General features: G+C 52.9%; 2 protein-coding genes across 2 annotated transcripts in view; one reads left to right on the plus strand and one right to left on the minus strand.

Annotated features, from left to right (window-relative positions):
* Positions 1-222: 222 nt before the first annotated feature.
* oaz1b (ornithine decarboxylase antizyme 1b) lies at positions 223-3,840 on the plus strand. The gene is given in 6 exon segments (XM_030085669.1): positions 223-416; positions 1,899-1,950; positions 1,952-2,038; positions 2,485-2,675; positions 2,804-2,889; positions 2,986-3,840. Coding segments are annotated over 6 exon segments (672 nt in total). The 5' UTR covers positions 223-291; the 3' UTR covers positions 3,117-3,840.
* Positions 3,841-4,006: 166 nt separating this feature from the next.
* Positions 4,007-20,904, minus strand: part of uhrf2 (ubiquitin like with PHD and ring finger domains 2) — a 35,452-nt gene continuing 18,554 nt past the window's right edge. Inside the window, exons 5-16 of the mRNA XM_030085670.1 lie at positions 14,818-15,036; positions 14,617-14,726; positions 13,734-13,920; positions 12,208-12,331; positions 9,972-10,079; positions 9,650-9,861; positions 9,235-9,397; positions 8,657-8,794; positions 7,853-8,087; positions 7,607-7,755; positions 7,322-7,420; positions 4,007-7,238 (exon numbers count right to left, since the gene is read on the minus strand). Coding sequence (XP_029941530.1) covers positions 7,092-7,238; positions 7,322-7,420; positions 7,607-7,755; positions 7,853-8,087; positions 8,657-8,794; positions 9,235-9,397; positions 9,650-9,861; positions 9,972-10,079; positions 12,208-12,331; positions 13,734-13,920; positions 14,617-14,726; positions 14,818-15,036 — 1,891 coding nt within the window. The 3' untranslated portion in view covers positions 4,007-7,091. The remainder of the gene's footprint in view (positions 7,239-7,321; positions 7,421-7,606; positions 7,756-7,852; positions 8,088-8,656; positions 8,795-9,234; positions 9,398-9,649; positions 9,862-9,971; positions 10,080-12,207; positions 12,332-13,733; positions 13,921-14,616; positions 14,727-14,817; positions 15,037-20,904) is intronic.

Raw genomic sequence — 20,904 nt, forward strand, 5'->3', positions numbered from 1 at the left:
ACAAACGAACAAAGCTCCGCACCAGTCAGACTAGAAACTGGAGTTGTATGTTTACATGTATTTTAATTGAAGTAATTAAAAGTCTATCTTTATTTCTGATGTCAGTTATCACACTGTTGACGAGATACTGCGAGCAAAACCATTATTTTGAAGTCGTAGAGGAAGTAGTTCCGTGACGTCGCGTGTAGCTTGTCGTTCTTTATATAAAGAACCTCCGTCGGTCTGCTCGTCCAGTAACCAGCGGAGCGGAGCCGAGCGCAGTCAGTCCGTCGTGTCTCTCCCCGAGGCCGGATGGTAAAATCCAACCTCCAGCGGATCCTAAACAGTCATTGCTTTGCTCGCGAGAAAGAAGGAAAACCACAGTCTTCAACTACCATGGCGGATCTAAGTAGCGGTATCTGTGACATGATTGGGAAGTAAGTAAAAAAAAAAGAGAGAGAAAAAAAAACCTAGCTCACTGCTAAACGGGCTGTGGGGGAGGGGAGGCCGAGCTAACGGAGCTAGCAGCCACCGAAAAACAAGGAAGTCCGCGGCGTCGACGGCACGGATCTCGACAAGAGCCAGGCTTTGTTTTTGTGTCCCTGTCAGGTTATTTATGAGTTGTCAGGCTGAAATGTTGATTGTTTTTATTAGTTTGAGTTTTCTGTAAAGCTAGCGCTAGCAGCTAGCGTCGTTGAACTTGTATTACGTCACCGTGGTTTTTCTGCGTCTGCGGTCAATAAATAACGGTTTTCCGTTCCAGAAGGTTCGCTCAGCGCGTCTCCGGGTGAGGGCTTTCCAAACTTTACCTCCGAATTTAACAATTTAGAAACATCTCGGCTCATTTCAGGTGTTGGTTAATTATCAATTCTTATTTCCGGTCTACGGCTGGTATCGTCACTTATCATCAGTGATCAATACCAAATAATCAAATTCCGCTTCAGGAGTGACCCGCATGTCCATTTAAAGTGGTATTAAAATAAAAACGTGTTTGAAAGAGAGATAAAATGTAAAGATAAATTGAACATGAACGGTAAAGCTCGGTTCCGAACCGTCACGTGATTGGCCCAGAAGTCGTCACGTGATCTGTTAAAGTTCATCTCAGCCCTCTCAAGTGCGTTAAAAAAAGTCCAATTGGAGCTGTAGAAACGTGTAAGGTAGAGGTTTAATAACTTGAAAATGAAGTCTGTTTACAAAGAAATGGCAGAAACGCAGTAAATGATGCGACTGTTAGATATTCACAAAAACCATGAGCACATGAAACTGGATTCAAACACTTCATTTGAGGCATTTTACAGCTTTACCTAGAAACTAAAGAATCTGTAATGTAAATACACTTAATTTGAAACTTTCAGTGACTCTGACATCGCTGTCATGTTTAAGAATCCAAAACATGAAAATTTGGTGTTTTCTCTTAAACACCGCCGTGGAAGTCTGTCACAGTGTGTGCTCGCACACCGCCTGCTCCTGGTAGACTTTGTAACGTTTGTGACCCGAGGGGGCGAGGAGGCAGAAAGTTGACACCGCGCTGAGAAAACAGCCAGCAGGCAAACACGTTTCTGACCCGTTTGACCTTGAGAGCTGAGTCAGGAGGCAGGTTGGTCACCGGTTGCATAACTGATGGTGTGATGGCAAGACGCCACTCGCAGTGGTAAAACTCAAAGCTGAAATCAGACGATCTTAAAGTCTCCATACGGATCAAATACTTTCCAGTATTTGCAGATGAGACTCGGAATCGGTGTCATTTTGTTCTATTTTGGGTTTATCTGTGTGGATGCTGATTAGCAGACACACCATTAGTTTCCTGTTTATTATGATGGTGTGGATGCTGAAAGGATCCACACTGTGTAGCGTCAGTCTGGAGACCGTAACCCTCCAGACGTGTGATCTAACTGTTGTGGTCTCTGTCCTCCCCCCAGCCTGTCCCTGCACTGTAGTAGTACCCGCGGCCCGGGGCCTCTGTGGTGCTCCTGATGCCCCTCTCCCACCCCTGAAGATCCCAGGTGGGCGAGGGAATGGCACACGGGATCACACTCCTTCAGCTCGGCCGCTCTATTCAGTAAGTGACTCTCTGCTTGTTCACTCTGGGAGGCTGGAGAACAGCTGGTTTCCTGTCAGGCGGGGTCTGTCTGCGGCGTCTTTCCCTTCAGTTCACTCTGAGACAGGAACATCCAGACCGATGGACAGTCTGGAAGCTTTGGACTGAATTAAAATGCGGAGTTTCCCTCTGTGACGCTTCCAGTCAGCCAGGTCCTCCATTCAGGAGCTTTAAAACATTGTGGCGTCGTCGAGGTTTTCTGAGACCCTGAGAGGAAACGGGCTCCTTCGAGGACCTCAGACGATAACAGAACGTGTTGCATAAGAGGAAAGGAGGGCAGGCTCAGACGGCCTGACAGGAACACTGATCATTAACTCTGGTCATGTGACGCCTGGTTCACGGGAACTGCAGTAACATTTGAGGTGTTTGTGTATGGAGCGGTGTATCTTCATCATCTCCTCCTCCAGGACCGGAAGTTGACTGTCACAGAGGAGCCAGCAGGGAACGGTCGCCCCAGGATTCTCCACTTCCAAAGTCGTCCTACCATCACCAAGACAGTACAGTGGGATGCTGTCCTGAGCGGCGGCGGCAGTGGCGGCGGCGGCGCGCTCTACGTGGAGATACCGCTGGAGCCGCTTCCTGAGGGGAGCAAGGAGAGGTGAGCCTCCAGCCGTCGCTCAGTGTTCTCAGCTGAAGCGTTGTGAAGGGTTCTGGCTCTGTGGAGGAGCTCAGCGTTGAGTTGTTCTCTAACCAGAGCCGTCTCCTGTCCTCCTGTCCTGGCTGCAGCTTCGCGGCTCTCCTGGAGTACGCTGAAGAACATCTGAAAGTCGTTAGCGTGTTTGTCTGCTTTTACAAGAACAGAGAAGATCGAGGTAGGTGTGGCCTCCTCCTCCTCCTCCTCCTCCTCCTCCTCCTCCGCCCCCGCAGACCAGACCGACTCACTGACCTCGTGTTTCCGTCTCCTGCAGCTAAGCTGATCCGCACCTTCGGCTTTCTGGGCTTTGAGATTGTGAAACCGGGCCATCCCCTCGTCCCGCCTCGACCCGACGTTTTCTTCATGGCCTACACCTTCGACAGGGACTCCTCGGACGAGGAGTAGTCCTCCACCTCCTCCACCCGGCCCGCCGCTCTCTGTATGCAACACCCCTCCCCCCGCTCTTTGTGTTGAAGGGAATCAGTAGATGTAACCTCCTGTGTTTGGTTCTGTTCTCACTCCTCGTTAGTGTCCCTCCGACGGAGGAAGCTCCTCTTTCTGAGTCTGGGTCACGTCCGTCGTCATAGCTCGCTCGGTTGGTGTTTTCTTTCCTTTCTGAGGGTGGAGGATTCTTCATTTCTTGAATGTACAACTGAAAAGGTCATCAGGTTTACACTCGGGTACTCCAGCTTTCCTTTGATTGGCTCAGCTCAAACCATGTGGATCCAGTAACCCCCCCCCCCTCCCCGTGGGACCAGCTCTGCCCTGGTAGGACTAACATCCTCATCATCTTCGGCCTCATTATTTGAATTGTTACTTTAAAGCACCCAGAATCTGGTACTTGACAGCTGGACGGTGAGTCCAGGAGGGCCGGCGGCGCTCCGGGTCCAAGACGTGTAACTGGTACAAAGTGAAAGATCCAAAGTGCTTTTCCTGCTTCTGTCTGCCGTGTTTATCTGACTATATTGTTTTGGAAGTTGAAAAGAAAAGATGCTGTGATGTTCTGATCGGACCGTTATTTCCTCTGGATTAGCATTCCTTAACTTTGTTCATGGTAGTTTGAGTTTGTTGTTCACCTGCGTAGTGGTACCTGTTGTGCTTCTGTGATAATAAAACCACAAAAATAAAACCGCGTGTCTGGTTTCCTTCTGAGCAGCAGGACTTTTAACCCTTTAATGAGCGCCAGTTAGAGACTCAGCGAAATGTCTCCTCCTGGCGAGACCAGCAGGAGGCGCCACACTCAACCTTAGCTCGAAATTTAAACGCCACACAAAAAATACAGGAGAAGCCTTTTCTTTTCTTGAATCCAAATATTTAATAGGTACATATCAAGTATTATTATGACATGTATAAAATTTCAGATCACAATATGAAGCAATGAAGTCCTCAGACCGGCGCCGGTGGCAGAAATGAGTGATTACAAGAGAGGGGGAGAAGAAGCAACTGAGGAGGAGAAAAGAAAACAGCACTGAAGCCAAGCGTCCACGAGACGGCTAGAAGTGGTTAGTACTGTAGGACAGCGAGGGGCGGAGTCACAGCGGGGGGGCGGCCAGCTCCAGGAAGAAAGGAACCTGAACGGGAGGTAAGCGACAGCGGAAGTAATGCACATCACAGCGAGCGTCAAAGACCAGAGGAGCAGTGGGACTTGAATGATGCTGATTAAAAAAAAAAGGAAAAAAAAACCCTTAAAAAATAAAATGAAGAGAAAACAAAAACCTGAACGATTGAACGGAAACGAGGACATCACCACAAACAGACAGCCTGCCCGAGAAGGTGTGTGTGGGGCTGTTATCTGGGTGTGTGTGTACTGGTATCTGAATGTAGATCTGAACCTGCGGAGCTTTATTTGTGTGTGTGTGTGTGTGTGTGTGCAGTATTTCTTTGTTTGCAAACCTTCAAGGACCCGTGAATGTCTGCCTCCACCTCTCACACCACCATCGTTTTCCCCCATTCTGGGCTTACAGGCAAGCTGCAGGTTAATGAAGGTGAGCCTGCCAGTCATTCCTGAGGGCAAACTCAGACCCAGACCTGCACGTGTCCACTTTCACCTTTTCACATACTTTACATGTGGATTTAGCTTTTCTGCTGTATTGGGCTTTGTTTGCCCTGAATGAGAACTTGCAGGTTTCTGTCTCACTGCATGAATTTTAAATGTTCATTTCACGATGCGACACGAAACTGCAGGAAAGCTACAGCGCTAACTCAGCAAAGGGAATCCAGGTTAACCAGGGTTAGCCTGCTAGTCACTACTGAGGGCAAAACAAACCCCAGGCCCTCACCTGTCAGGCTTCACAGAGCTCTTCTGCTGTAAGGGGCTTGGTTTGCAGGGAGCCTGCCAGTCAGCATCAGGGGCAAAGTAAGTGCTTCACCCAGAAAGGCCTCAGACGTCCACAGGTCCCCGTTTTCACACACTCACAAATCTGAGCATGCACGAGCACAAACATTGGCACACACAAGTCATTCTGCCCCGTGGGGGTCAGGCGGGGGTCAGGTGGAGGTCAGCTGGGGGTCGGGGGGCTTCAGTTCAGTCCTCGTCTCAAGCAGAACGGAGCGACTTTCTTCTGTTAAAGCGGAGAACGTGAGGAACAGGAAGCGAGGGTGAGCTCTCTGCTCTCGAGCTCCAATCACAGACCTGCCAACCGCGCTCGCAGCACGTGCACGCCCACACCCACGTGCACGCCCGTCTCAGCTGCTCAAACAACAAATCCACCAACTGGAGCAGCGTCTCGCCTCTGAGGGAAATCCCAGCAGAGCAAACTGACCCTGGAGCGAAGCCACGTCAACGTTTCACTGAGCCGAACTTTATCTGGACAAACGTTAGAAACAACAGTTTCTGCAGAAACAACAGTTTCTGCAGAAACACTGGAAATCCTGCTGAAGCAGGAGGGAAGCAAACCACTCACTCTGCTCTGGAGAGTGAGTGTGTGTGTGTGTGTGTGTGTGTGTGTGTGTGTGTGTGTGTGTGTGTGTGTGTGTGTGTGTGTGTGTGTGTGTGTTCAGTTTGAAAGAGGAAGCAGTTCTGTGCTGTTCTGCTGTAATACCACTCTGGACCAGGAGGGGGAGCCGAGACAAGCAAAACAAAGAAACATTGTTAGAAGTACTTTCACTAAAACTGTGAGAAGTGAAAGATCCAAATAAATTGTTAAAAATGTGGGAGGAGGTCTGGAAGAAACTGGGTTTAAAGATGATTATAGACACACACACACACACACACACACACACACACACACACACACACACACACACACACACACCCTGAACAGACGTCCTCAGGCTCTCTGCATTCAGACGTTTCTTCCGTCTGATTTCAATCTTCTATCACGTCCCTGAAAACCACACGGAGCTTGAAATCAAGTCACTAAATGACTTTCCTGACTCAGTCTGTCGGACTGCAGACGATACACTCCTGAAACACACACACACACGCACGCACGCGCGCACTCCGCTGCACGGTGTGTGTAGGTCGTTACACACTGGAGATGAATATCTGCTGAGCTCGGCGCACGCTGACTGCATGTGTGTGTGTGTGTGTGTGTGAGAGACGACCTGCTCGGCGGCGGTTGCTAGGCAACCCCAACGACAATCAAAAAGACTGCAGAGAAAACCTTCAGACGTCCAACGTGTCCAATTAAGCCCGAGGAGTCCTGTGTCTACAACGGAAATCCTCCGTTTTCAGCTCGCAGCCGTGATGTGAGCCTCAGACCAGGAGCTGGATCGGACCAACGGGGAAACACACTACAGTCTGACTGTAGAAGCAGAAGTGAGAGTCTGAGCTGATGAGGCCGCTAAAGAAACAACCTGCTGGTCCCTCAGGCTGAGACTGTTTGACTCTAAACCCTCGTGTGGATTTGAACAGACTGAAGCGGACCAGGTACGTGCACGGCGAGACAAAGGTCAGCAGGTTGGCAGGAATCTGAGCTCGCTCTGCTGTAGCAGAGTGAGTAGAACCGAGAACCGAGAACCGAGAACCTAGAACCCAGAACCTAGACCCTGGAACCTGGAACCGAGAACCTGGAACCGAGAACCTGGAACCTGGAACCGAGAGGACGAGGCAGACAGCGACAAACTAAAGTCTACAAGCCAATCACCTGCAGATGATTCGTGGAGGATAGATGGCAGCGGGGCTCCTTGGGTGGGCGTGTGTGTGTGTGTGTGTGTGTGTGTGGAGATTCAGGCTGGTGGTGCTGATGGAGAAGTCCTGTTCGACGGATGAGGTCAGTCCCGGTGAGGTTGGTTGTGTGAATGATTGTAGACATGGCGGATGGCGGTATGTGCACTGTACACGACGGCCTGTGTGTGTGTGTGTGTGTGTGTGTGTGTGCTTGTGTGTGTGTAGGCGGAGTAACGGGTGCACGGGTCGATGCGCGTGCGGTTGCGCACTCATCGGCCCTTGCTGTAGCCGGGGAAGAACTGGTCGAGCAGCAGCTGCAGCGTCCGGTTCTGGGTCATGGCGTAGTCCCGGCCCAGGTCGTGGCGGCAGGCAGGGCAGGTGTACACCTTGGCTCGGAACGAGCGCTGGAGGCAGGTCTGCACACGGACACGGTCATCACAATCAGCACTTGGCACGGCGTGCACGAGGCGGCGTGCACGAGGCGGCGGCGGCAGCGTACCTTACACACGTTGTGGGAGCAGGCGGTGGTGACGGGCTGGAAGGCCAGCTCCTGACAGCACACACACATGAAGATCTGCTCCATCTTCCGCAGGAAGTTCTGACACACACACACACACACACAGGGCAGGAAGTCAGTATGCACCTTACACAGACCTGCACCACGACATGACCTCTGACCCTCAGCTGCTGGGAGAGGTTCAGCTGGACGTTCATGATGTTCGTGTTTGGTGTGTGTGTGTGTGTGTGTGTGTGTGTGTGTGTGTGTGTGTGTGTGTGTGTGTACCGGCCCCTCCTTCAGGTTCTCCATGGCCTCGTCCCACAGCTTCCTGTTGGCCGTGTCTTCCTGGATCAGCTGCTGCTGCTGCTCCGACAGCTGGAAGGCCTCCTCCACCTTGGCCCGCTTGGAGGGCGGCTCGGTGTCCGGAGGCGCGTCTGCTGCACACACACAGCGTCACACACAGCGTCACACACCGCGTCACACACCGCGTCACACACCGGCTCCGCCCCCCCCTCCCCGCGGATCACCCACCGCCCTCCCCGCCGGCCGCCGGCTCCTCCGTGCTCTCCGGCTCCTCCTCCTCCATGGCGGCGTCCAGGAACTCCTCCTCCTCCTCGTCCTCGTCCTCGTCCTTCTCCTTGGTCTTGCGCTGCCTCCTCGGCCGTCCCCGGCCCGGGTAGTGCTTCCCCCGGCCGCCGCGGCCCGGCCGGGCGCACGCCTCCTTCTTGGTCTTGTTGGCCATGGCGGCCAGGTAGCCTGGAGGATACTGAGGACGGCCGGAGGAACGAGGAACGAGAAATAAACACATTGTAAATAAAGGAACAAATAAATAACTGCAAATAAACACAGAAATGTAGAGATTAAAAATGCAATAATGAACCAACAAATACACAGTAGAAATAACTAAAATCAGAAACAATTAAATAAATGGAAAAAAAAAAAATATATGACAGTATAAGTAAAAAAAATAAAATAAGCCCAGTGAAATAATATAAACAAAAACAAATAAATGGACAAAAATACAAAGTAAAACTTATATAATGAATGTAAAAGTAGAAAATAATTTTAAAAATAAATACATCTGAAAATAAGTAAATGGAAGTAAAAAGAAACGAACAAATAAAATACATAAAGTGAAAATAATTAAAATAAATAATCAAATATAAAAATTGGTGCTTGCAAAAAAAGAGACAGAAGCAAATAAATTACAAGTATAAACAAGAAAATTCAATGTGTGAAATATTAAATCAGGTGAAATTAAAAGCAGAAAAAGTAATAAATAAGTAAACACAGGCAGGCACACACACACACACACACACACACACACACAGCCACCTGCACGGCCAGGCCCAGCTTCTGGATCCTCTCCAGGCCCTCGGGGGTCCACGGCGCCGGCTCCATGTCGTCCCTCCTCAGCAGGTACCTCCACACCAGGTAGCCACACTTCCCGATCTCCGGCCAGTACTTGACCACCTGCAAGGAGACACAAAAGCCTCCGTCACGTTTCAGCACGGAGCCAGACAGCGACCTCTGACCTCTAACAGTGACCTCTGACCTTCAAGGTTTGAATATGAACCTTTGAGAGGAGCAGGGTGGACACGATCCCAGCATCGCTGCTTCCAGCTGATTCACTCCCTCTCCTCCTCTCATCCTCTCCTCCTCCTCTCCTCCTCCTCTCCTCCTCCTCCTCTCATCCTCTCCTCCTCCTCTCCTCCTCCTCTCCTCCTCCTCCTCTCTCCTCCTCTCCTCCTCCTCTCTCCTCCTCTCCTCCTCCTCTCATCCTCTCCTCCTCCTCTCTCTTCCTCTCTCCTCCTCTCATCCTCTCTCCTCTCATCCTCTCCTCCTCCTCTCTCCTCCTCTCCTCCTCCTCTCATCCTCTCCTCCTCCTCTCTCCTCCTCTCTCCTCCTCTCACCTTGTAGATGCCGTCGTAGCGGTTGCCCTCCTCCGGAGCGTACTTGCTGATGCGGCGGCCCTTGGAGCTGCGGACCACCCTGACCGGCTTCCCCGCCCTCCAGTTCCTGGACTCCGCCCCGTCCTTGTCGTTCAGAGGCGCGTCGCAGTTCAAGGCTAAAGCTCTGGAGGGAGGGGGGGGGGATCATTGTGTATGTTTAAAAACACTAAATGGGAGGAACCCACAGGAACATTCTGATCAGAACTGATATCGGAATAGAAACAGACATGAAACCACGCAAATACTGAATGTGATCAAGTCATTCATTTCCTCATTTTTCAAAACTTTAGGTATATAAGAAATGTAAAAAATAAACATCATTTGTCAATACTCCTCCCCTCCCCTCCCCTCAGCAGGTAGAGCCGCGGCGGCGCACCGGTTCATGTGGGTCAGCGTCTGGTCGAAGGAGTGCTCTCCGATCCGCTTGTTCCCGGAGAGGTCGCGACCCCCGCTGCCCGTGTAGGTGAACTCGTCGCCCCGGTCCACCTCGTCCTCGAAGCCGCCGGCCAGCACCAGCGAGTAGGAGCCGTCGTTACTGCGGCCGTGGATCCCCCCCACGTGAGGCCTGTGGACGCCGGCCTCGCTCACCTGGACACACACACACACACACACACACACACACACACACACACCTCCTCGTTCTCTGTCCGACTCCGACGCCGCCACGGGGACGGTCGCCACGGGGACGGTCGCCTCACCTGAACTCTGAACTTCCAGGTGGTCCCGACAGGAACCCCAGGAATCGGCCCGTAGTGGTTTGAAGGAACTATTGTGCATTCTTTAGTGCGCCCCACACAGGCCATACCCTGCAGACACAGAGACACACAGACCGTCAACAGATAGACAATCAACAGATGTAGACTTATAGATATAGAATCGATGCATAGACTTAAAGGTGCATTAAGGAGTTTTTCAACTTTAAAAACACTTATTTTCCAACATAAATATTCAATGATGTGTAGAATGTCCCTGACATATTCATTGCAAGTACCTCTAACAGCGCTAAATTGTCACTTGAAAGTAGGAGTTCTGGTCCGGAAATTTGTATTTCTTGGGGAGAATTTGAGATGATGGGACGTAATGCTGGCCTGATTTAGTTAGGTTTCGTTTTGTCCGCCATTACTCCGCCAGATGCTTAGCGAGCAACAACTGAGCAGTACTGAGGATGGCGCTTCCAGAAAGTGAGAACAGACCGGCTTCTAGCGCTGCAGCTCCACACAGACCCACCAGGCAGAAGAAACTTCAATTTTACTCGCGTGCTGCTAACAGAGCGAGGAAGGAGTTCCCCTCTTCTGTGCACGTACATGGACGCAAGCCACAGGCACGAGTGTTTCACTAAGCTGCATTACGCCCGAGGCCTGCAGGGGGTGCTGTTTCACATGAAACGTGCAAACTCCTTAATGCACCTTTAATAGATATAGATTCAATAGAGAGAGAGAGAGAGAGAGAGAGAGAGAGAGAGAGAGAGAGAGAGAGAGAGAGAGACAGAGAGAGACAGAGAGAGAATATTTGCATCCAGTCATGGCACAGTGCAGGATATAGAATTCCAGCAACACCCAACACATTTATGATTCTTGACAACAGAAAGAAAGAAGTTTGAAAATTTAGCTGAAAGCAGAACTTTGCAACTTTTGCTCTCGCGCTCCCCCTACTGGTCTCCTGTGAAAGCTCACTGTTGTAAATGTTCTGCGCATCACTCCCCCCCAACATTTATTCAGGTAAAAAAGTTGCATAGTTATGCTTTAAAGTGGAGGAAATGTTTGAAACGAACACACACACTACAAGACACAGGAGGGGGGCTTCTGAGAAGATGTGTTAAGGATGTGACGGATCAGGGTGCCAGGAGTCTTTCCCTTTAAGAGTGTTGGACGGCGGTATCTGGAGTGGAGCTCCAGTGAGTCACAGTGTTAAATGTGCCCAAACACACAAACTCAGCTGTTTTCAATTAGTCCTCAGAGAAAAGCTGCTTTTTTTCTCCCCTTCTTTTTTCCAGTGGCCGTTCCAGGAAAGTGGCTCAGTCATGCTTCATGGCTTTGTTCAGGTCTGAGCGGTGGAAGGAGCGCTGCTGCGATGGCGCGGCGGCCATCAGGAGGATGCAGCAGGACGACTTTCCAAACGCTGCCGTCCTCAACCTCAGGATGACGCCACGCCGCTTTCCTCACCGAGAGGAAGGCCTGAACGCCACGAGACCCGCCAGCAGCAAGTCGCCGGGTGTCGGCGCTGAGGCCAGAGGGTTCCCCGGCTGACGCTCCAGTTCCCCAGACTTTACTGACTGATGCTAACGATCTTCAGCCACGTTGTCAGCGCGTCTTGCGTTTCGGGCGTCTGTTGAAACGTTGACGTCGCTCGGAGCCACTGACAACACAGCTTTTGGAAAACAAGGACGAACCATACTTTTTTAATGCTCCGTCTCCATGGAAACGACGGAAAATGCAACTTTTTGAAAACACTCCATCTCCGTGGAAACAAGGGAACGCAACTTTTTGAAAACACTGACTACGTCTCCATGGAAACGAGGGAAAACGCAACTTTTTGAAAACACTCCGACTTTTTTTCTGTGGAAATGAGGGAAAAAGTACGTTTTCTAATAAAAAATGCTTCTGGCCTGACTCTTAGCGGTATTTAAGAGCTTTTCTTCATGGCAATCAAGACGTCACTGACTTGAAACAGGAGCCTGAACCTCAACGATCTGAAGAATTTCCTGCTGTTTCTACAGTCGTTTGATTCCAGCTGAAGTTTCTGATCAGGGACAAGTTTTTGATGCAGTCTGCTTTGTTCTGACTCTTCTGCACACGTATTGATTCATGGAGGATTACTGCAGAAGACCTGCCGGCCTTCCCTCCGGCTCAGTGAGTGTGTGTGTGTGTGTGTGTGTGTGTGTGTGTGTGTGTGTGTGTGTGTGTGTGTGTGTGTGTGTGTGTGTGAGCGTCTCACCTTCCCCCAGTCCCTCTGACTCTCGGTAGTTGCCGAGGGCATTTTGGCTTTCTTCTTGCTGGCTTTGAGCTTCTCGCCGGCCTTCACCACCTCGCTGGTGTCGTTCTTGCAGGTTGGACAGTACCTGCCGGGACAAAGGAAATGAGATCCTCACAGCTTCCAAAACATCACAGGACACCAGAAACACACTGATCTAACTCAGAAACATGCTGATTTCTTTTCTTCTGTAGACTTCATTAAATACTTAAAAATTGTTAGATCACCTCCATTCAAATGGCAAAAAGAGTGACTGGGAAAATTCATTGATACCATATAGGCTACATATTCTGAATCATTAAAGAATCATTTAAGAATGTAACAAAAATCAATTGCATTTATCAAAAGCAAATGTCTGAAGTTAATCTCTATTTATTAATAATTACTATTTCCAAAATAGATAGATGTATTTAAAGCCATACTCTACAGCAGGGTGTCAGACATCTCAGTCCTCAGAGGTCTGGATGGTAAAACACAGCAGAACCATATCTCATGTGAACGTGATGAATCACTTCTACAATCTCAACATGAACCCACTTTAATGACGCTAGACACAGTAACATGTCCAGAAACTTCTCTGACTGTTGCATTCTGGGTGTTTTCCCAAACTACCCCTGACAGGATGGCTCTGAGGCTAATGCTAGTTAGCTAGCTTTCATTGCAGCTTTGTTCTCACAGAGTGTGGTTCCATGGTGTTTTTAATTCAGAATTGGTTTATTCTGAATTAAGATATTCAGAATTATATTTATGAGAGTCGTGTTTACATGGAAAAAATGAAGGATTAACTCCTCTCTCACGCCGGAATCTGTGAAGCGTTCTGATTGGACGGAGCAGCCGTGACGTACGGACGCCTCCCGGAAGTAAACAGCAATTCTCTCGTCTTTCCTTCTCGAATAACTTTAAAGTTTCAGCTTTGAAAATGTCCGTGTTGTTAAGCACCAGTCGATCCGCTCGTTTCATTATATCCAATTCTCCTAAAACTGCCGTTAAATAAATCCTCTCTATACGAGTGGAAAGGCGGACCGCGGGCCGCCATCTTGGAAAAATGCGTCATCACGACGGAGCATGCGCAGAGCGAGCAGAATGAAGTCGCGCCTAATTAGCATAAAACTGTGCTCCCTAAGGAGAATAAACCTGCCGGTCTGTTTGGATTCAAACTTAATTCTGAATAAAGTTTTCAGGCGTCCAGGTTTCCATGGTCATTTCAGAGGGGAATTAGGCTTTATTGAGATTTATAGAGAAATAAAAAGTCAGACGTAAACACACGGACTGTTGTGTTGTTAATACTTGGACGAAAAAACAAAATCGGTTTTCTATTGCCGTCGTTGGCCCACAAGCCTCATGTTTGACACCCCTGTTTAAAACCTGATGTGAAACTGAGCTCATGAGGCTGGGTGTAGATGTCAGTGAACCCTGCTGAGGACATGCTTCAGATCAGGTTCCGTCAGACTCCACGGGGCCCGGGGCCGACCCGGCGCTCCTCCTCTCACCAGTCCTCGTCCTCCGGGATGGTGGACAGCGGCGGGTTGAGGCAGTAGATGTGGAACGCCATGTTGCACTCGTCACACAGCAGCTGCATGTGCGCGTCCTGCTTCCCACCGCAGACGCAGCACGAGCAGAAGCGGCACTCGGCGTCGGGGTCGGCTTTGCAGTGTTTGCACTCGGGGCCGCTCTTCCCTGCAGACGAGGAGAGAGGTGGTGTGAAGAACCGGCGGACGCCAGCAGGAGGAGCTGCGTCGCTCCTCCTCCTTCAGTACACTCATCTATGAAAACCTCAAAGACCTGCGTGTTACACATGTTCAGAGCTAAAAGTGCCTGCTGTGTCCATCACTGGGTCAACTGGTTTGATTCCAGGAAGTTTCTGGATACGGAGCAAACAGAGCAGTACCACTGGTGGCCTGTGGGGGCAGTACAGCTCAGGGGAACACATGAAGAAGACACCAGGAGGACTGGACACAGATGAGGCCCCGTCGATACGAAGACTCTAAACTCCCATTTATCTACACGCCAACGGAGCGCGGAGCCGCTGAAAACGGAACTTTATGAAAATGGCTTCCAAAGTTTAACTTTTTGAAAAACGCTCTGACCCCGTTGTCACGGAAACGGGGGAAAAAAAACACCCTTGTAAATCTAAATCTACAACATTGCCTCACCTGACCATCAGGACAGAGAAGCTGTAAAAACAGTCTTGGGGACTGCTGACCTTCTTTTGACCCCACCCTGAGCCGCACTGCCCTCTACTGGACGTACTGATCAACAGCAACACCACGTGACACTCATGGAGACACTGGAACCTTGACACGGACAGAAACACCAGAGACAGGCGGAGGGTGGAGAACGCCACACCGGCCGGCGGTTTGAAGTGTTTCTCACGTTTGAACTGTCCGTCCGCGGCCGAGAGCGGCCGGACCCCCGGCTTCTCCACCTGGTAGATCTCATCCAGGAACTGGACCTTACAGTCTGCGATCACATCTTCAGGGCCGCTGGACGGAGACAGCGAGAGGAGAGAGACATGACGCAGAGAACCCCCCAGCAGAGAGGACAGACAGCCCAGAGCGGACGGTAGAGCGTCACCCCAGGAGGATGTTGACCCGCAGCTCCTTGTTGGTCCGGGACGCCTGGTTGAGCGAGAGGATCTCTGCGTCGAACCAGAAGCCCCTCTCGTCCGGAGTCTCCATGTTGTAGTTGACCATCACCCGCATGCCCACCTCCAGCTGGTCCCACCGCAGCAGCGTCCGCGCACGGGGCCGCACGTGCACCGGCCGGATCTCCACCACGCCGTTCTCCGGGTAGCTGGGGCGTGAAGACAGGGTCAAGGGTCAAATACACATCATACAATAAATGCGGACATAGCGCCGTACCGCCGGTGACCTGTAGGGGGCAGTGCTGGACACCACAGCTCAGGGGCGAGAGCCTGGAAGAAGAAGAGAAGGCTCAGCTGGAGGAAAGAGCGTGACTGTGAATGGAGTTTCTAAACATCTTTCACTGATGTTTTGAAGTTTAAAAGGCGAACGGCTTTCAGGTGAATCCAGGACATTTTCTTCACGTGTCGAGGGAGTGTTTACACGACGGCTGAGAACTCCACTTTCTGAAAGCACTGACTCCATCTCCATGGAAACAGAGGAAAACACAACTTTACACTTCCAGTCAGACAGCGGTGGAAAGAGAAGGCCTCAGCGGGGGTCAGCGGAGGCGGAGTCACGGACGTCCTGAGTGGAGCTTCTGGGAAGGCCTGACGGAGGCGAGCGGAGCCGAGGCGACCGGCGGCGACCGGCGGCGACCAGCGGCCAAGTCAAACAAACACCTCACGCAGGCAGGATGAGACGGAGGCAAACATCCAGATCCTCCGATCGTCTGCTTTACAGCTCAAACACAGCCGACGGGCCGCGTTCGGCACGTTACAGGATATGAACCGCAGCCAGTGTTTTAAAATCCTCTAATCCTGAACCGTCGGATTTGTTTGAGTCGTCTTCAGATTCAACCAGGCGACGTTTTGCTTCGTCGGTGTTGACAGACCTGTTTCTGAGCAGCGTTTACCGACCGTCCCAGTCTGCTCCTCTGATCAGTAAAAACCGCTGACGGACCTTATGGCGCAGAGCCGGAAGCCTGGACCTCCACTGGGGTCTCCGGTGACTCCTCACAGGGGGCCAAGACCACAGATTGGGAAACGAATCAGATGTTGCCTTTTCAGTGACTCCAAGCTCGTTGTTCAGTTCGTAGTGTGAACGGACTGCAAAATGTTGTCAGTCTGAACTTTTTCTCTCCAGCTGAAACAGAGATCTGTGACACACTGTGGATGTTGTCGCCCTCAGTCTGGACTGGCAGGATGAGGGCGATGCCTGAACGGCGTCTGCTAGGCTCTGGAGCCTCCGTCACACTAAACGGTGATCAGTGATTCCAAACACAACCTCAGAGCACCTGGCTTGACAAATATGAGCCTGCCAGTCCAGACCGAGGGCAAACAACCTGCGGGTAATGGACAAGGAGAGCCTTGAGGTGAAGACGGACACCGACAGGTCCTCGTGGCCGTGCACGTCGGACACATGCGTGCTTTAACACCGCTGTGCTGCGCTCCGGAGAAGAGAACGCCGTCGTTTCAACACTCAACACAAGAGAATCGAGATCATCTCCAAAATGTCTGCCCGTCAGCGTGCTCTGATGTGGAGAAGGGTTTTTTTTCCCTCAAAAAGAAAAACCACCAAGACACATTCCCTCCCATTTGAAATGCCAAGAGACGACTTGAAGGAGTGTGAAATGGCGTCTGGACGGAGCGGGGTTCGCGGCGCAGGTTTTCCTTCCTGCCAATCATCGTCAGGCGCCGCAGATGAAGCGGCAGCCCGCCGGCCTGCCAAAGAATTACAGCTGGAGTCGAACCGCAGCAGCCTCAGAGGGAGGCGGCGGGCGGCGCACGAAAAACCAACACCGGCCCCCCGAGCTCAGACTAAAACCAACTCTACAGTCCTCATCATATTAACATTTTATGGCTCTCTCCTCTTAATACTCGCTGGCTTTGTTTCCCGGCCGCCGCGCCCGCCGCGCCTTCTAAGCCGTTTTTAAGCGACTGTAAGATTGGAGCACAGCGAGCGCTCTCCCAGGAAGAGGAGGCCGCGGCGCCGGGCTGGGATTTCCTTTTTTAGGCCCAGGGGATTAGTGTGGTCTGGAGAAGAGCGGGGAGGGGAGGGCAACACACACACACACACACACACACATACACACACACACACACACACACACACACACACGGGAGAGGAATATCAACTTTGTGGCACAATGGGACTCAGCATGAGCAGAAGGAGAGCAGCCAGTTGCACAAGAAAAGCTCAAGCAGCAAACCGAGGGCCACACAGGCTCCGCCTGCCGGGCGCCGTCACAGCCCACCCCCACCCCCGCCCCCACCCCCGCCCCACCATGCCTCAGGTGGAGACACGCCGCCTGTGACGTTGTGGAAACGCTGAGCATTCACACACAACCGGCAGAAACACCGACAACCCTGTAGTTCCTCCGCCGTGACACTAGTGGGAGCTGCTGGCTGATTTTCTAATGAGAACACACACACACACACACACACACACACACACACACACACACACACACACACACACCCTGCAGAGGACAATACAAGATGTGTTGGTGCAGATTAATTTAGCGTCACGATTAATGTGATTAATTTCTTTTTAAAGGAATTAACTCATCTGCAGTGCAGAATGACTGGAGACCAAAGCGTCTCTCCTGGAGGACGACGTCCAGCTGGTTTGTCTTCGCAGACGCTCCAAACACAACGTCCTCTCCTCCGTCAGACTCACACACACCACTCACTGCAGCGACACACACCGTGGCAGCAGAGCAGCGTGACACACTCGGTAAGAGAGCGGTGGCGAAGGGAGTCCTGTCAGAGGACGCCGGGACAGGGACACGGTGACCGGGGACAGGGACACGGTGACCGGGGACAGGGACACGGTGACCCACCGCGGCAGAGCATGATCAGCTTCACGTAACATATCAACATGTTCATTTTACTGTGAGAAATCTCAGCATAAAGACAGTTTAAATGTGAACTTCTCCTACATCTGTTGCATTATGGGTGTTTTTCTAAACTCACCCTGGCAGCACGCCGTTGAGGAGGGCGCCTGGGTCATGTTCAAAAATCAGTGTTTTCTTTGGATTGTCTGGAGCCTCTTGCAGGCCAATTTTGGTCCACGGGCCTCATGTTTGATGCCCCAGATGAAGGATATTAAAATCATCATCATCAGATATGAGATGAGCAAAAACACATTTTTCCAAAACTGTTCTGACACAAAAATGATGCAAGCGCTTGTAATTGGACACCAGCCTCGTGGCCCACGCAGCTGCTGAAGCAGGCGTCGTTCAGCTTCTGTGATCCTTTAAGTTTGATATTAACCCCGGACATCCTGCCGGCACACGAGGAGCAGCGGAGGAAGAGGGCCGGCCGCCGCCTGGTGCTGCGGCGCTCCGGGACGAACACGGCCGGGTCCGACGCCAACAGCAGGAACCACTTCACAAGGTCGACCACGACCGGGTACACTTCACGCATGTACGCTCCCCGACGTGATAACAGCCTCCTGATAGCAGGAACAATGGCTCCTCTGTGGCGTAATGCTGAATTTTGGGCGGGGCGGGGTCACAAACCCACCGCACACCGCACGGAGAGGCTGCCAGGGCAAAACGGAGGTTTGAACACTTCGTTTCAACAAGTTACCGCAACAGAAGGAAGAGGCAGAGGAGGGGTAGAGGATCCCCGGGGTTCTGCTGGGTGAACCCAGTCAGATCCCGCTCTGCCGGTCCGCAACTGCAAATAAAAGATCTGCTAGATCACACAGAACCACCGAGACAAAGCGTTGGTGTTCGGCGGGCCGGGCGCCGGCCGGCTGGCTGGTTAACACAGAGGTCCGGTCAGCGCTCGCAGGCAGGATTCACCCCGACACACAGCTGCTCCCCAGAGCTGAGACAGACAGGAGCGGTTCCAGATCGGACCGGTACTTTCCTCTAGAGGACGGCTGTCTGTCCACAGGACCGACACACACCGCCTCTGACCGGCACGCCGCCTCTGACCGGCACGCCGCCTCTGACCGGCACGCCGCCTCTGACCGACACACACCGCCTCTGACCGGCACACCGCCTCTGACCGACACGCCGCCTCTGACCGACACGCCGCCTCTGACCGGCACGCCGCCTCTGACCGGCACGCCGCCTCTGACCGACACACACCGCCTCTGACCGGCACGCCGCCTCTGACCGGCACGCCGCCTCTGACCGACACGCCGCCTCTGACCGGCACACCGCCTCTGACCGACACGCCGCCTCTGACCGACACGCCGCCTCTGACCGGCACGCCGCCTCTGACCGGCACGCCGCCTCTGACCGGCACGCCGCCTCTGACCGACACACCGCCTCTGACCGACACACCGCCTCGTGAGTGTTGTGTTTCTGGTACCCCCATCCTACTGGCCAAAAAACCTGTTTAATAAACCCGCCATATTGTTTACCTCGCTGTGCTCCGTCACACTGATGATGTCATCAACGCGGGACATCATCAGCGCAGGAAAACGCAGCCACGCGTCTTGCCAGCAGGTCTGCAGGCAGTGGGGAAGGAGGAAATAGCTGACTGTTTAAAAAACACAGGTCGACCTGCTAATTTCAGCGGGAGAGAGGTATCAGACTACCGAGCATGATGACATGAGGAGGGTCATGTTTCCATGGTAACTGAGAAGTGTCACGTTTCCATGACAACTGAGAAGTGTCACGTTTCCATGACAAAAGAATCACTGTTCAGCCAAGCATGAGTATCATGTTGCTATGACGACAAAGCATCGCGACGTGAGTCGTGTTTCCATGACGACTGAGAATGAAAACAAGGAGATCATGTTTTCTTGGCTACAGCCGGAGTTTCCTTGACTACCTGATGCAGGTTATTGTCTTTCTCTGGTTCTGCTCCGCCTCTTCCCATTTTACTGTCCAGAGACGAGTGTTTTTAAATAGTTGTGTTTTCCTCTGTCTACACAGAGATCAAGAGGAAGCGTTTTGTAAAAAGACCCTGGAAATGCAGAATGTTTAGCTGCTGCTCGCTGCTGTGGTCGTTTCAGTGGAGCTGTTTGAGCCTCTCTCAGCTGTGGCAGTAGTTTTATGGCTGCTTTGGTTCTTTAGCTGTTGAAACCACTCTAAGCTGGTTGGGATGAGTAGCGGAGGACGTGAACAGCTAAAACCTAAAGCCAGCCCGAGATCTGCGAGGAGACGACAGGGAGAGGGGAGCTGCTGCCGTGTGCCGGAGCCGGAGCCGGAGCCTGGAGCCTGGAGCCGGAGCCGGAGCCGGAGCCGGAGCCGGAGCCGGAGCCTGGAGCCTGGAGCCGGAGCCGGAGCCGGGAGCCCAGAGCCGGAGCCGGAGCCGGAGCCCGGAGCCCGGAGCCGGAGCCGGAGCCGGAGCCCGGAGCCCGGAGCCGGAGCCGGAGCCGGAGCCCGGAGCCCGGAGCCCGGAGCCGGAGCCCGGAGCCGGAGCCGGAGCCGGAGCCGGAGCCTGGAGCCGGAGCCCGGAGCCCGGAGCCGGAGCCGGAGCCGGAGCCCGGAGCCCAGAGCCGGAGCCGGAGTCCGGAGCCCGGAGCCGGAGCCGGAGCCGGAGCCGGAGCCGGAGCCGGAGCCGGAGCCCAGAGCCGGAGCCGGAGCCCGGAGCCGGAGCCGGAGCCGGAGCCGGAGCCGGAGCCCGGAGCCCGGAGCCGGAGCCGGAGCCCGGAGCCGGAGCCGGAGCCCAGAGCCGGAGCCGGAGCCGGAGCCCGGAGCCCGGAGCCGGAGCCCGAGCCGGAGCCCGAGCCGGAGCCGGAGCCGGAAACCGGAGCCGGAGCCCGGAGCCGGAGCCGGAGCCCGGAGCCGGAGCCGGAAACCGGAGCCGGAGCCGGAGCCGGAGCCTGGAGCCCGGAGCCGGAGCCGGAAACCGGAGCCGGAGCCGGAGTCGGAGCCTGGAGCCCGGAGCCGGAGCCGGAGCCCAGAGCCCGGAGCATTCTGGCAGCTGCTGGTCGGAGGCATCCACCCTCCACACAACCAGCTGACGGGCCGATCCCGCTCTGGACAGACGGCGCTCCAGCCCTGCAGTGAGCGGCAGACACACCGACTCTCACATTTCAACCAGACGGCTGGAAGATGCTGAAGCCAAGA

Source organism: Salarias fasciatus, assembly GCF_902148845.1.
Source record: "Salarias fasciatus chromosome 7 unlocalized genomic scaffold, fSalaFa1.1 super_scaffold_4, whole genome shotgun sequence".
Classification (NCBI taxonomy): Eukaryota; Metazoa; Chordata; class Actinopteri; order Blenniiformes; family Blenniidae; genus Salarias; species Salarias fasciatus.